The sequence below is a fragment of the Camelus ferus genome, chromosome 3 (genome assembly GCF_009834535.1).
Source record: "Camelus ferus isolate YT-003-E chromosome 3, BCGSAC_Cfer_1.0, whole genome shotgun sequence".
Classification (NCBI taxonomy): Eukaryota; Metazoa; Chordata; class Mammalia; order Artiodactyla; family Camelidae; genus Camelus; species Camelus ferus.
The window spans coordinates 26,014,736-26,028,660 of NC_045698.1; the positions used below are offsets into that span (position 1 = coordinate 26,014,736).

General features: G+C 33.0%; 1 protein-coding gene, 1 long non-coding RNA gene and 1 pseudogene across 2 annotated transcripts in view; 1 reads left to right on the plus strand and 2 right to left on the minus strand.

Moving 5' to 3' along the window:
* The window catches only part of WDR70 (WD repeat domain 70), a 233,168-nt gene that overhangs the window by 43,882 nt on the left and 175,361 nt on the right, over positions 1-13,925 (plus strand). Inside the window, exon 7 of the mRNA XM_006185141.3 lies at positions 4,872-5,005. Within this exon, the coding sequence (XP_006185203.1) occupies positions 4,872-5,005 (134 nt within the window). The remainder of the gene's footprint in view (positions 1-4,871; positions 5,006-13,925) is intronic.
* LOC106729662 lies at positions 2,015-4,389 on the minus strand (annotated as a pseudogene).
* LOC116660824 lies at positions 5,156-11,449 on the minus strand. The gene is made up of 3 exons (XR_004316471.1): positions 10,853-11,449; positions 10,790-10,796; positions 5,156-5,167 (listed from the first exon to the last, which is right to left on the minus strand). It is a non-coding gene; the product is annotated as an uncharacterized LOC116660824 (long non-coding RNA).

Sequence of the window (13,925 nt, forward strand, 5' to 3'; positions counted from 1 at the left end):
TTCTACTGTCTCACATGTAAAAAAGTAGGAAAATACATCCCATAATGAGAGGGAAAATGTCAATAAAAATAGGCCCAGAAATAAAACAAATGATATAATTAATAGCCAAGGATGTTAAAATAGTGACATTCTCACTAAATTTTTTGCTATTGAAAGTATAATTTTTGTAAAATATTTATGTTAAAATACATTGGGTTTATTGTTATTTTAAATGAAGTAAACAGTAAATATTTTTAAATGCCTTAAGTTTAATTTTTGCTGTCAATATTGTTACACATAATTCATATAAACAGACATTCTTGGGGGTCCTCAAAAGATTTGTAGTGTAAAGGGTCTTGCAACCAAAATATCTAAGAACTGCTGCCTTAAGAAATTATTTCCATTTAATTCTTGATATTATATCTATGTTTTATTAAATCAGACTTTTGATATTTTTATTTTGAAATTGTGAAAGAATTTTACTAATTTTCATGTTTTTAAGTATAAGTAAGGAAAAAAGTTATAGACTGTTAGTACCTGAAGGAAGCATTCCTATCCAGAGGCTTTTACAACCGAGAGATAGTTCATCTGTTTCACATACGTTTTATTTAAATATTCCTGTTTTTTCAAATCAAATTTTATCTTTAAAATATATATAATAAAAAAACTCCAAATTCCTTATACATTAAAAATCAATTAGAGTTTCTAATTGTACTTTTAGATTAACTAATTTTTTTTGCAGTCCTGCCTTTGCCCTGTGTGTATTTCAACCTCTTGGAAATATGTCAGAGATTAAGAAGGTGACTGTTTGGCTGGTCTTTTTTTTTTTTTTAAATAAATTATTGTAAAAATATTTACACATTCACAGAAGTATAGAGAATAGTGAAAGGAATTCCCATATATTTATCTCTGAGCCTTACCAATTATCTACATAAGGCCAATCCTGTTTCATGTATACTTTACATTTCTAGTAAACCTCCCTCCCTACCACCCCATCTACCTACTTTGTGAGATTGTTTAAAAGCAAATTCCAGGTTTCACATGATTTCATTTGTAAATGTTTCAGTATGCATCTCTAAGAGGTAAGTCTGGGTATGTCTCTCTTTTGCCTCCTCCCCCTCTCCTTTTCTCTCTCCCTCATAATCAGAACATCTTCAATACATCTATAATTTTTCCAATGATTATTTAATATCATCCAGTATTCCATTATTGTTCACATTTCTTCAATGTCCCATACATATTTTTACAGTTAGTTTGTTAAAATCAATATCCAAACAATGTCTGACTCACTCTTGAGAGAGTCATTGTGTATTTATGTTTTTAATCTGTAAGTTTTTCTGCTTTATTTCCTCATTGCCATTGAGAAATATATCTATTTGTTGAGTATACTTACTGTTGACTTAAAACAAATATACTGCCAGATATTTCTTCAGCAAAGATAAGTTTATTTGAGATCACAGAGAATTATAGTTTGGGGTCTGCAACCATGGTGAGCCATGTGCAAATTCCTGCATGGCAAGGAAAGGAGAATCCTTTTATAGAGGTGAAAAGGAAGTTGAGAGGGCTGTAGCAAACAGAGTCCATGGCTTTCCACTGACTGAGTCCTTACAAGGAAAGAAGAGGGGTCTTTCTTCTTCCTATTGGGCTCTACTGTCATCGCAGGGCTCCCCCTTCTGGTCTCCCAACTCCATTTAATTGAGGTTTCTGTTTATTAATTTTTTACATTTCCTCCTTTTGATGAAGATCTTTCTCTGAAACCAATTAAGAATGAGTTAGATTACCTAGTTTCAGTGGCCTTTTGTCCCTCAGTGTTTGGAAGGACCTGTTTTGAGTGTAGTATCAGATTTTAGTCTTTTTATGTAAATTAAAATAATTCTTACAACTCTATTGTTTTAAACCAACATTTATATGAGTTCCTTTTTTATTTCAGTGTGATTAAAATGCACATGAAAATTAACTGTGTTCTTCAAGTCTTTGGAACACAGGGATTGAGAAGTAGTTCAGCAGATCCTGTAGATGGACATGTATGGTTTTGTCCACGTGGAACTTACACTCCTTTTTTTTTCTCTAATTTTAAGAATTTTTTATTAACTGATTTACAAATACCAAAAACCTGATACATGTTATCATAAATAAATTTTATGAAAAATAGCTTTTTCTAAAACAAACAAAAAAATTTAATGAGGAAAGTGATACTGTTTTATACTTTTGCAAATCTCTTTAATGTGTGGCTTAATAGAAGAGAGCTGGATTATCATATCTGCTTTTTTGCATTCAGTTTTTCACAATATCACACATCATGTAGCCTCTGAAAAAAAGGCAAATAATGTCTTAGTATTGTAAAAATAGCTTTGACTTGAAAGGGTCTTGTGAACCCTCCCAGACCACATTCTGAGAACCACTGCTATATTGTTATCTCCTCATTTTACATGTAAATGCACTAGATCTCAGGGATATTAAGTGAGAAATCCAAACTTACATGACCTATTAATGGTAGGATACAGATCCTAGAGTATCTCTCACTACTCTTGGTTTAGATTCTCAATCACAAACCAACCTGGGAAATACACCCTAAATGCCTGTGATATTCTCTCTAGTTGCAAGGACTGTCACAATATTACTGCTCCTTCCTCCCATTTAAAAAAAATAAAAACGAAGAGGAAAATCAACAAACATGATCAATTCTGCTTTAGGCTTACTGTGTTAGCATTTTAATTAGGCTCTTAATTTGAACTAAAATGCTAAGGCAAATTCTATTGCACTCTATTCCATGTAAGCTGCTAATGACAAACTGCATAGTAAATATAGAGAAATACAGAAAGCAGATTAACCACAGTCTCACCATTTATCACATATTCTATGTCTGAATACTATTCAGTCATATCTTAGGAAAATTTTCAGAAGCAGTGGCTGAAAGGGTGGTGAGTTTATTAAGAATTTGCAAATAAACTGGCAGTCATTTGGAACTTTTTAGATGAAATGGGAGTTTTCCTGAAATTAGATATTTCCCATTCCTTAAACAGACCTTATTTTGTCTTAATTAAAAAAAAAAAAAAAAAAAAGGAGTCTTCTTGACCACTTACGGATGATTTCCTTTATATCCTACCAGATGGTCCGAACAAGGATCATAGCCTTGTTCCTGTAACCAATGTAATGCCCAGAAAAACTTATCCAGTAGAGGCAATTCTTCCCAAGGAATCCACTTCCAACTTTCCTCTTTTTTTTTTTGGTTCTATATCATGAGTCACATCCATTTTTTCTTTTATTAGTATAATGACATAATGGTAAATCTCTTTCTCAGTGAACGAATTCACAACAGAGGCAAAGTGGGCATTTTGTAAGTGAAGAACTGTTTCTTCCCAGGTTTTCTTTTGGGCACATTCTTCCCAGTTTACCCTAAGCTTCAAATGATGCCCAGGAAGTTGAAAACTGCAGGCTTCAAACAACCCTATCCCTTTCGCCACGTAATCAGTGAGGATGCCTGCAGCTCGTCACCATTCCTCCTGCCATGACTCGAGGCCTCTGCCCCTATGGCTCCACACCACCATGACTAGTAGTCGTAGGGTAGGAGTGGAGTTTACATTCTTGAGAGGAAGACAGAAATAGAATAGACAAGCCACAAATGAATTTGTGATTTCAAATTGCGTTGTAGGGAGATGAACACTGGTGGGGTTAGCCTTATCAGGAGGAGGGACACCTTTTTATTTTCAGCAAGAGAGAAGAAGGCTAGAGTGGGCATGGAGTCTAGTAAGTTTGTACTTGGTCGTAGCAGAAGTCACTTCTTAGACTTTAAAAACTTTTGTTTATTTATTTTTATTTTTGATTGTTTTAAGTTTTAAGACACATTATTCAGGCATAAAAATGACAGTTCTCGTTTGTATGCATTCTTTAACACACTTAGGGTACATGTCTAATTTAAACATATAATAAGTTATTAATTATGTTTATGTATAATTCCCTTCTATTCTGAAATCCATATTTGCAGGTAGTAATTGAAATGAATATAAATTATTTTGTCTATACCTGGTTTTAATTGCAGTAATTCTATTACATTCAGTTAACATTTCAAGTCTATTTATTTTGGAGAATTGATTTATAGTAGCTACCTTTATATAAAATTATGATTCTTTTACTGTCCCATTTATATGGTAATCATATTTAATTTTCCTAATGCAGTTCTTTCCTTCTGAGAGGGCAGTAGATCCAGGGACTAACTGCTTTGATAAGAATATCAAATGTAGCTTGAGAATAGTGAGTGACACATTGGATTTTATATGTGAAGTTGACCTTGAAAAGTTCTAAGGGAAAGCAAACATTTTGTGGAACCAGTATAAGCGATATTATAATGTGGTTAGTTACCTATAAACTCAGCTTTACAAATAATTGTTTAAGGTTACTGTACAGAGCCATTTAGCTATATGGGCAAGATAATTTCTACTTTGTTTTATTTCGTTAAATAGATTTAAGGTTGACAATGAGTTAGCATTCCTCATTTTGATAATTTTAGACTCATATGTTCTTCATTTAGTGATAGTCAAACTATCTTAAAAGGTTTCCTCAAAATTGCTTATTGAAAAAACTGAGGTGTTTGTAAGATTTGTACTTACATACAATTTTGTATGATGAACTATTCTGCGTACATGATAGATAAGTTGGGGTAAAGCTGATGGTTAGATTAAATTAAAAATATTTTTCTTTATTTCAAAGAAATAATACTCATAATAACAAAGTCAAATAATATAGGAGGTGTTGTCCATTTTCGCTTTTCAGAAGTAAGAACAGTTGGTGATCTATACTTCCAATACCTATAAGGTAGGAGGTTGGGTTAGAGAAAGGAAATAATAGACTCTAAGTAACTTTTCTCCAATTAATTTTTGTTTTTTTTAAACCAGGTTTCTGCTTTGGGTTTGGATCCCTCAGGTGCCCGTTTGGTGACTGGAGGTTATGACTATGATGTTAAGTTTTGGGATTTTGCTGGAATGGATGCTTCTTTTAAGGCATTTAGATCCCTTCAGCCCTGTGAATGGTATGTATCATGTACCTTAATATCTTCATGTTTGAAGACCGACTGCTCTTGTCATTTGAATTCCAATTATGATGATTTTTACCAAAATGCAATAAATTTATATGACTATACAATACCTTCGTTACTCAGATGAAAGTAAAATGTACCTTTTACATTTCTTTCCTTTAGTTTAGTAATTGTTTTTCCTTTAGTTTCATTAGCCTATGTTTTAAAGACATTTTCTATTTTTTGTTGTTTTTAAAAAATATTTTTATTTTGAAATTGTTACTTTGCCTGGTTTATTTTAAAACACTTCAGTAAATACTGTGTAATATTATATATATATATAAATATATATGTACAACATATAAACCAATACTCAAGTGCTAGTCAGTGCTGCACTGTGCAGATAAATCAGGTAACATTATATCATAAAGGGCTTTACGTGTTGCTGTCATAAGCTACCCTCTTATTTCTATTTTTGACTGTCTTTGATCTTGTAGCATATTGGATATCAGAAATGGATTTTCTTGGTGAACCTGCTGTCTTATTAACTTGTATAATGTATGATAATGTATGTTAGAAATGGCTTTCAATGATGATATTTTAAAATGTTCAAGATATATGGATTAGCTGGAATTACTTAGATGCAGTTTCCTACTCTTGTGTGAATGGGGTATAAGAATCTCACTTTGCCTTCAACCTGAACTCTTAGGTATGATGGTTTTTGCTTAACTTAATATCAGCCTGTAAACTCTGGATCCTATCAACTATATGGAGAAAATTCCTGTCTCTGGACTGTTGAGTGTTTGCTTCCAGTGAACCTTTCATGAAAGCATGATGGAGCATCTAAAAGAGATGCTGGGATTTTTCTCAGGCTTGCTGAACAGGTCAAATGAATTGTTTGGGCTTACTTGCTGATAAATGCTTGTGTAATTAATATCTGTATGTGGATCAGAATTGAGTCTGAGACCTCAGATTTCTCTGGCAGCTACAGTTATCTAGCCAAATAACCTTGTTGACTTAAGTTGCTCTGGTAAATATTCTATAAATCATCGATTTATAAATTTTGAGGTCATAACTCTTAAGCTGTCTAGTAAATATTTGAGAATTCTCTAAGTGGATCATAGCAGATCTATGATCAATTGGAAAGGAAGAAAAAATTAAAAATTGAGTATCTCCTATGATGGCTGGATTTAAATTAGCTCTTACAATTTAAAATAGGAACATTTGTCTTGAGTTAGTATGGTGGCCTTTTAAAAATGTGCTTAAAATATGTTGTATCCTTTTCCCCCCACATGATAGTCTCTTGATTCATATAGGGATCGTGCTCTCCTTCTACCTTTACAACTATAAGCTAACTCACTGAGGACTGTCCAGTGTTTTTTAATAATCAGTTCTGAATAGAATACAGGTCTCATGAGTCTCAAGCCAGTGCTCTATTATTTACTAAACTATGTCATTTGCTGCACTGTTGTAATTGAAAATGCAGAAAAGCCGAAGAATAAGCTTATTTTCTCTTCAATAAGTGAATTGTTGCATCCTACATATAATTGTGATTTATCAAAGGTTAGATGGGAAAAGAATTCTTGACAATTCATATAAAATTAATATAAATTCTAATATTGCAAACATTATGTGAATCATGAGAACTGTTTGGCTTTGTCATCATTTGTCCCTGATCTCCAAATAATGTGACTGGTTTTTTGTGATTTTTTTTTTTTACTCAGTGAGTATTTTATATCTATTTGTATACTCATCTATAATTCACTTTTTACTGGAAAAATTTCAAACATAAGGTAAAGTGTTGTATTAATAGCCATCTACCCTTTACTTAGATTTAACAGTTATAAAAATTTTTCTGTATTTATTTTTGTAATTTTTTGAAATATTTAAAAGTAAAGACATTCTGTTTGTATATAACAAAACAGAGACAGACTCACAGACAGAAAATAAACTAGTGGTTACCAATGGGGAGAGGGAAGTGGGGAGGGGCAAGATAGAGGTGTGGGATTAAGGAGATATGAACTACTATGTATAACATAAATAAGAAACAAGGATATATCATATAGCACAAGGAGACAGAGCCTTTAGTTTGTAATAACTTTAAATGGAGTATAAACTATAAAAATATTGATTCACCATGTTATATACCTGAAACTGATATAATATTGTAAATCAACTACATTTCAGTTAAAAAAAGTATAGACAGACATAGCTTTCACTTTGAGATACTTGTATGTATCTTTAAGAATTATAGACATTTTCTTAGATACATGTAGTTCCATTATTCTAACAAAATTCTTTAGAATTCCTTAATATTTCTAATAAACCTTCTATATTTAAATTTCTCCATTTGCCCTCAAAATATGTCTTAATGCCAGTCTGTCAAACATAGACCCAGTCATGTGATACACATCACATCTATTTTGTGCCTCTCTTACATATCTTTTAATGTATACTGACTCTTCCTTATCATTTTCTTTCTCATAACTTTGTTAAACAAGTCCAGTTGTCCTTTATAAGGTTCTTCCTCCCTGAGTTTCTAATTGCTTTCTTATAATATCATTTAAGTTGTTTATCTCTAGTATTTCCTATAGAAGGTCCAAAGGCTTGATTATAAGCCATATTATTTCACATTAGGTGGCATGTGTTATCTGGTTGTTGCCACTTTCAGTGACTAGCAATAAAGATTGACCCCTGGAGCAAGTTGGGACACCTGACTTCTTCATTGTAAAGTTAATATTATATACTTGAGATAGGCAATAACTCTGTGGGAAGATACTTGGGTACCATGTAAATATCCAAATTCTAGTCATCCCTTCACTTAATAAGATAAGCATCTGTTGATAACTTATACTTGAATCAGTTATTTCATTGCGGGCTGCAAGTGATTTTCTAATTCTATTGTTTCATCCGCTTTTATTTGCTGTCATTCTTCTAAAATAATTCTTTTCTTCTTTAACTGATATTATTTGGTTCCCCTGAAATAGTTTCTACTGAAAAGTCAGGATAAATGCTTAGTTATTTTCCTTTTATTACTCACTTTTAGCTTGAGGGTTGGTGTGGATAAATGAGTTATTGGTGGTGATTTTTTCTTTTCTTTTTTGATTTTCAGTATTTATGGTTTTAAACTTTTCATGTGTTTCAGCCATTTGCAGTCATTATTCTTTTTGATGTTTAAATTATCCCCGATTTGGCCAGTGGGAGTCCCTGATTGCTATGAGTTTTGACATGACCTCATTAGTCTTTAAAAGCTTTCTTATTTTCTGGCACAACATGATGTAGGCTTTCTTTTACATTCCTTTCCGAGTCCCAAAATGAGTATTTCCCCACGGACACCTGTTTTTTTGGTGGAAATGTTGTTTAAAGACCAAATCTGGATGCTACACATGTTCATTGATATTGGGGCATCATTGCTTGTTGACCTTTTCAGTGGAAAGAGATAGAGGTACAGATACATGTGTGTGTCTGTATCACAAGATCATATTGATATTTCCATTTAAAAATTTTAGTAAAGTTTTAATTTCAGCGTATTTTTTAATTTACAGAAAAGCTGTAAATCTGATCTGGTGTTCAGATATACCCCAACCCAGTTTCTCCTGTTGTTAACATCATACATTACCATGTCTTACTACATTTGTGACAATTAAACCAACAAATTACCATTAACTAAACTCCAAACTTTATTTGGATTTCACTTTTTAAAAAAAACTAATATCCCATCTAAGATATTACATTACATTAAGTCTTCATGTCTGTTTAGTCTCCTTTGGTTTCTTATAGTTTCTTAATCTTTCTTTGTTTTTCATGACCTTGACAGTTTTGAGGTGTACTAGTCAGGTATTTTGTAGAGTGTACCTCAATTTACTATTTTTTTTTCATGGTTATACTGAGGCTATGGGTTTGGGGCTGAATATCACAGAGATGAAATGCCCTTCTTATCACGTATCAGGGGTACATACTATCATGTTTTTCAGGTTTCTTCATTATAAAGTTACTTTTTCCTCCCCTTTCCATATACCATTCTTCTGAAGTAAGTCAACAGATGCTGCTCACACTTGGGAGAGTGGAAAAATTAAGCTCTGCTTCCTGAAGGGGTTGGTAGTTACACAAACTACTTGGAATTTTTCTATAAGGAAGAATTGTCTCCATTTATTTATTTATTTATTTATTTATTTATTTATTTATTTAATAATTTATTTCTTCCAGTATTGGCGACTGGCTATTTATACTTCGAATTTTAAGTCAGCACTGTATTATTCATTTTATTGCTCAGATTGTTTCAGCTCTGGCCATAATGAGCTCTTTCAGTTTGGCTCTTGACATGCCTTTTTGTTTGTTTATTTGTTTGTATTTCCTTATTTTTTGATACTGTCAGATGCTTCAGACTCATCTTATTTTTTCTTTACTCCAGTCCTAGAATTAGCCATACTTCTTAGCCGAAAGGCATCAGAAAACAGGATCTAGGTGCTCCATGTGCTTGTTGCTCCTGGGGTGTCACTACTTCTAGACCTTCTCAGCCAACAGAGCTACGAAGTTTATGCATGTATGTGGGTATATCTATAATTGCTTCTGTATCCTTTTGTATTTATATTAAGCTAAACATGAGTTCATACTGCAATCTCTGACTCTCATCCAATACACAATGGTTCATTCTAGCCTTCCTTCTTCTTCCTACTTGGAAACTTCTGCTTTCCTCCAGTGAGAAACCTGGCCCTTACCACCCCTCCATTTACATATTTATTTAAGCCCAGTATACATGTCAAATAGTTTCAGAATTGTTGATCTGTACTCCTGTTCCAATTTAAATTTGATATTACAGGGTGTTTTCTTACTGTCTTTGATTTTTATACTCAAATTCAAAGAGAATGTATTTTTGAGGAAGACTTACCAGTCAAGACCAGGAGTTGGCAAATTATTTTTGCAAAGGATCAGATAGTAAATATTTTAGGCCTTGCAGGCCACAAATGATCTTTGTTAAATTTATTCATCTGTGCATACATGGGTGTCTATATAACATAGTATTAAATTTAAATTAAATTTTTAAAGAAGAAAGTGCAGTGCAGTTATTTCTTTTTTTTTTTTTGCTTTCGCTTTCATTATCTTTATTTTGTTAGCTCATTGTTCCAGTTTTTGATCTGACATCTCATACACTGATGATCAAATCCTTGTTTTTTTTTTGCCAATTAAAAATTTGTTAAGTGTGCAGTAAGTTGTCATTGAATCGATATTTGTTAAATATGGCAAGAGTCAGAGTTCGGTATGCCATTAGAAACCTTTCTTTATTTTGACATTGATTTATTGAACAACTTTTTAGATTAAGTTGTTTACCCATGTAAGAATCTGTGCTTACTTATTTCATAACTTTACGGTCACGCATCTATATTTTTCCTATATCATGTGCCAAGAAAACTTGAGGGAATTTGTTGACTGTCTTGAAGATATAAAAGCACAATATGCTGCTTTCAGACCATCTCCTCACCTGTAGTAGCAGATGCCAGAATTTGGCTGATATCCAAGAGGCAGCATTATAAATGAATAAGTGGATGTCAAAGAGATATTTACACACAGGACCCCCTTAGCCATTCAGGAGGGGAGGTAGAAGTTCTAAGTTTAGGGATGAGACTGAGGTAAAGTGTTCTGGATTTTGGGCACCTCTGATGAATTTATCCAATGCTGTAATATTCTTAGCCTCGTTCTCACTCCCCTGGGACACCTTAAAAAGAACGATGTTGAATGTTTTCTTGATCTACCAGTATAAAAATAAGATTTAAAAAACGCTTTTCTTTTGTGTTGTTTAACTTCTTTTCTGATACATCTTCCATTTTTGGTATTTTGAAGTCTGTTTTATAGTTTGTTTTGGACTTCTGCCCAGCATCAATATTAGATTTGTGGATCTCTAGTTTCTTAAGTCTTCCTTTGTCCCATTTAGTGAAAATCAGTACTTACATTTTCTCTGATCCAGTCTGCTAGTCACTTTTTACTTTCCATATGTTTCCTCACAGATTCTTAGTAATTATATAGGTTCAAGAATCAGAATCCTTGGGATCACAAACCCTTCATGCAAATCCTCTATGCAAAAAAGAAGAAAAAAATGTAGATAAAGTAAAACTTCTTGTAAAATTTTGAGAAGTTTTCGATCACTTAGGTAGCCCCAATTAAGAATTTCTTATCTTCTGGCCATTTGAGAAATGGCTAGATACTCTATTTTCTTCTTTTTAAAACATTTAAATTAATCAAGTAGTACATAAGTTGTTTTCATACAGAAATTAAAACATTACAGGTAACACTAAAATACATCCTTGATCATCTTTATTTTAATCTCTTTCCTAGGTATCATTTTCATGTATATTCTTTGAGTTTTTTTCCCATCAAGTATTAACAAATATCAAATATATCTATCAAAACCAATATATACTGTATTTGTTTTTGCAAATGGTATCAGATGGTTATTAGCCCATAATTTTTTCCCCACTCACAGTATTGCTTGGAAATTTTCAGTATCACTACATGTATACTACTGTATTCTTTTCTGAGTGCTCCATAGCATACTATGTATAATTTACCCTAGTTCTGAAACTTTAATAGGCATCAGATCCATCTGATGGGCTTGTTAAAATGTTAAATGCAAATGCTGGGCCTCACCTTTAGAGTTTCCAATTCTTTAGATCTGCTGTGACCCAAGAATTTGCATTTCTAACAAGTTCTACTAGTTAGAACTACGTGCTACTAGTGTACCTGATCTGAGGACACACTTTGAAAAACACTATGCTGATTAGCTCTTCTCCCCTTGATGGATTTTAGGGTTGTGGCCACTGTTTCACTATTACAAGTAAATGATGAGGTGATTATACCTCATTGGACATATGTGTAAATTGAGTGTTTCTCAAGAACAGATAGCAAGAAATGAATGCCTTTGGTGCACATTTAAAAATGTTGACATTGTCAAATAACCCTTTTTCGATTATTCATTTTGTAAAATGTGACATGGGTTTATCCCTGGGAAACAAGGAGGCAACGCAGCTACATACTTTGCTTTCAGTGCATGAACTGAATAATACATGTGCAGTGACCGGTCAGCCGCAGACTTTGGAAGAAGTGGTGTGACTGGTCATTGGTCAGGATGCACGTCTGCTTTTTATGTAATGAGTTTTGGACTGAAGTGCTAGCAGCAAAGCTTGTACTTTACAGTTACTCACAGTTAATATACCATAGTGACTGAAATTCAAGCCATGTTGTTGGGGCCTGGTATTCTTTATCTAAACCATGGTAACTGAAATTCATGCATATTGGAAGCATGTAAAGCAAGGATTACCTGTATTTGACATAAAAAAAAAATCAATGGGACATATAGAATGAAATAGCTTTTTTACTGTTGAAAAATATCCCTCTACCCTGAACTTCTGGTCTGCTAACAGATCAACATGTTAGTGATTAGTTTGGAGATTATATGCCAGGTGTTTTGCTTTAATTTCTGGGATAATTTAGTCAATCAGGTGTTTTTTTTTTGGTCAAATGCAACACAATTTTGTACACAGTAAGTATTGATTTAAGTGATTTTGTATTATTTACATTCATTTTTGAGAAAGCTTTTTGCAGTTTTTATTAGTATACAATATGGTTTTCAACAGTTTGTTAATCATTTGTGTCAGATGTTCAACCTTTTTAAGTAGATGAATGCTGCTATTTTTCATCAGGTGTTTCTTGTGTTAAAATTGCTATTCTTATTTGACATATAAATGTTAAAATAATTTTCTATTTCAGAAGCCATCAAAGATTTATAAGTGAAGACATGGTTGTTTTGGTCATGCATTGTAGGGACTGTCTTCCCAAAGCCATTTTGTGAATGGGCACTTACTGAAACTTCTCAGTGTATGGATAACATTCAGTGTGAAGTCAGACAGCCCTGCATACTTTAGTAACTTTTGAGACTTTGCTCATGAGAGGTTTCTCAAGCTGGGGTTTATGGGTATATTCTCAGGGGCTCATGAATTCTTTTCATTAATTTAAAATTTTTGTTTTTTTCATTTTGATAATCATTTGACACAACCCTAATGCCTGCATTTGTTTATCTTTGTGTTTAAAAATCACCTGGGCTCAACTGCTACTTTCACTTTCAGTTGCCATGGCCTCATGACAAAGGAGTAGACACACCCTTCATATGTAATGATGCATGGCACCAAGTGAAAGCTTACTTTGTCATAAAGTGTTGTATGAATAGAGTTTCCATGATCATTGTAAAGGAGACAATTGATGGGAAAAACTGAGTCATCACTGTAACCTAGTAAAGTAGGCACGTGCTCAAGCAGGCAACAGGTATTCGTTAACTTGACCTGATGGCAGGTTACAGGACTGTGGCAAATAGCAGTTTGGTCTCACAATAAAGAAGTTGTTTCATTCTCTATGATACTGTTTCAGCAAACAGCATCTTAAAATTAATTTGAATTGTATTGATTCTTTTGTTACAGTGTTTACTTAAAAAATCACTTTATTGAAGTTTAATTTATATACCATAAAATTCACTCATTTTAAGCATGCAATTCAGTAGTTTTTAGTAAACTTACAGAGTTGTGCAACCATTACCGCAATCTAATTTCTGTCACCCTGAAAACAAACCTCATTCCCGTTTGTGGTCACTCTCCATTTCCACCTTCAGCCTTAGGCAGCCACTAACCTTTATAGGTTTGCTTTTTCTGGACATGTCATGTAAGTGGAATCATACAATATGTGGTCTCTTGTCTCTGGCCTCTTTCCCTGAGCATAACATTTCACCCATGTTATAACATATATCAGGACTTTCATTCTTTTTTATGATTGAGTAGTATTCTGCTGTATATATAGAGCATATTCTGTTTGTCCATTCACCATTTGGAGGACATTTGGATTGTTTCCACTTTTTGGCTATTATGAGTAATGCTGCTATGAACGTTTGTGTTCA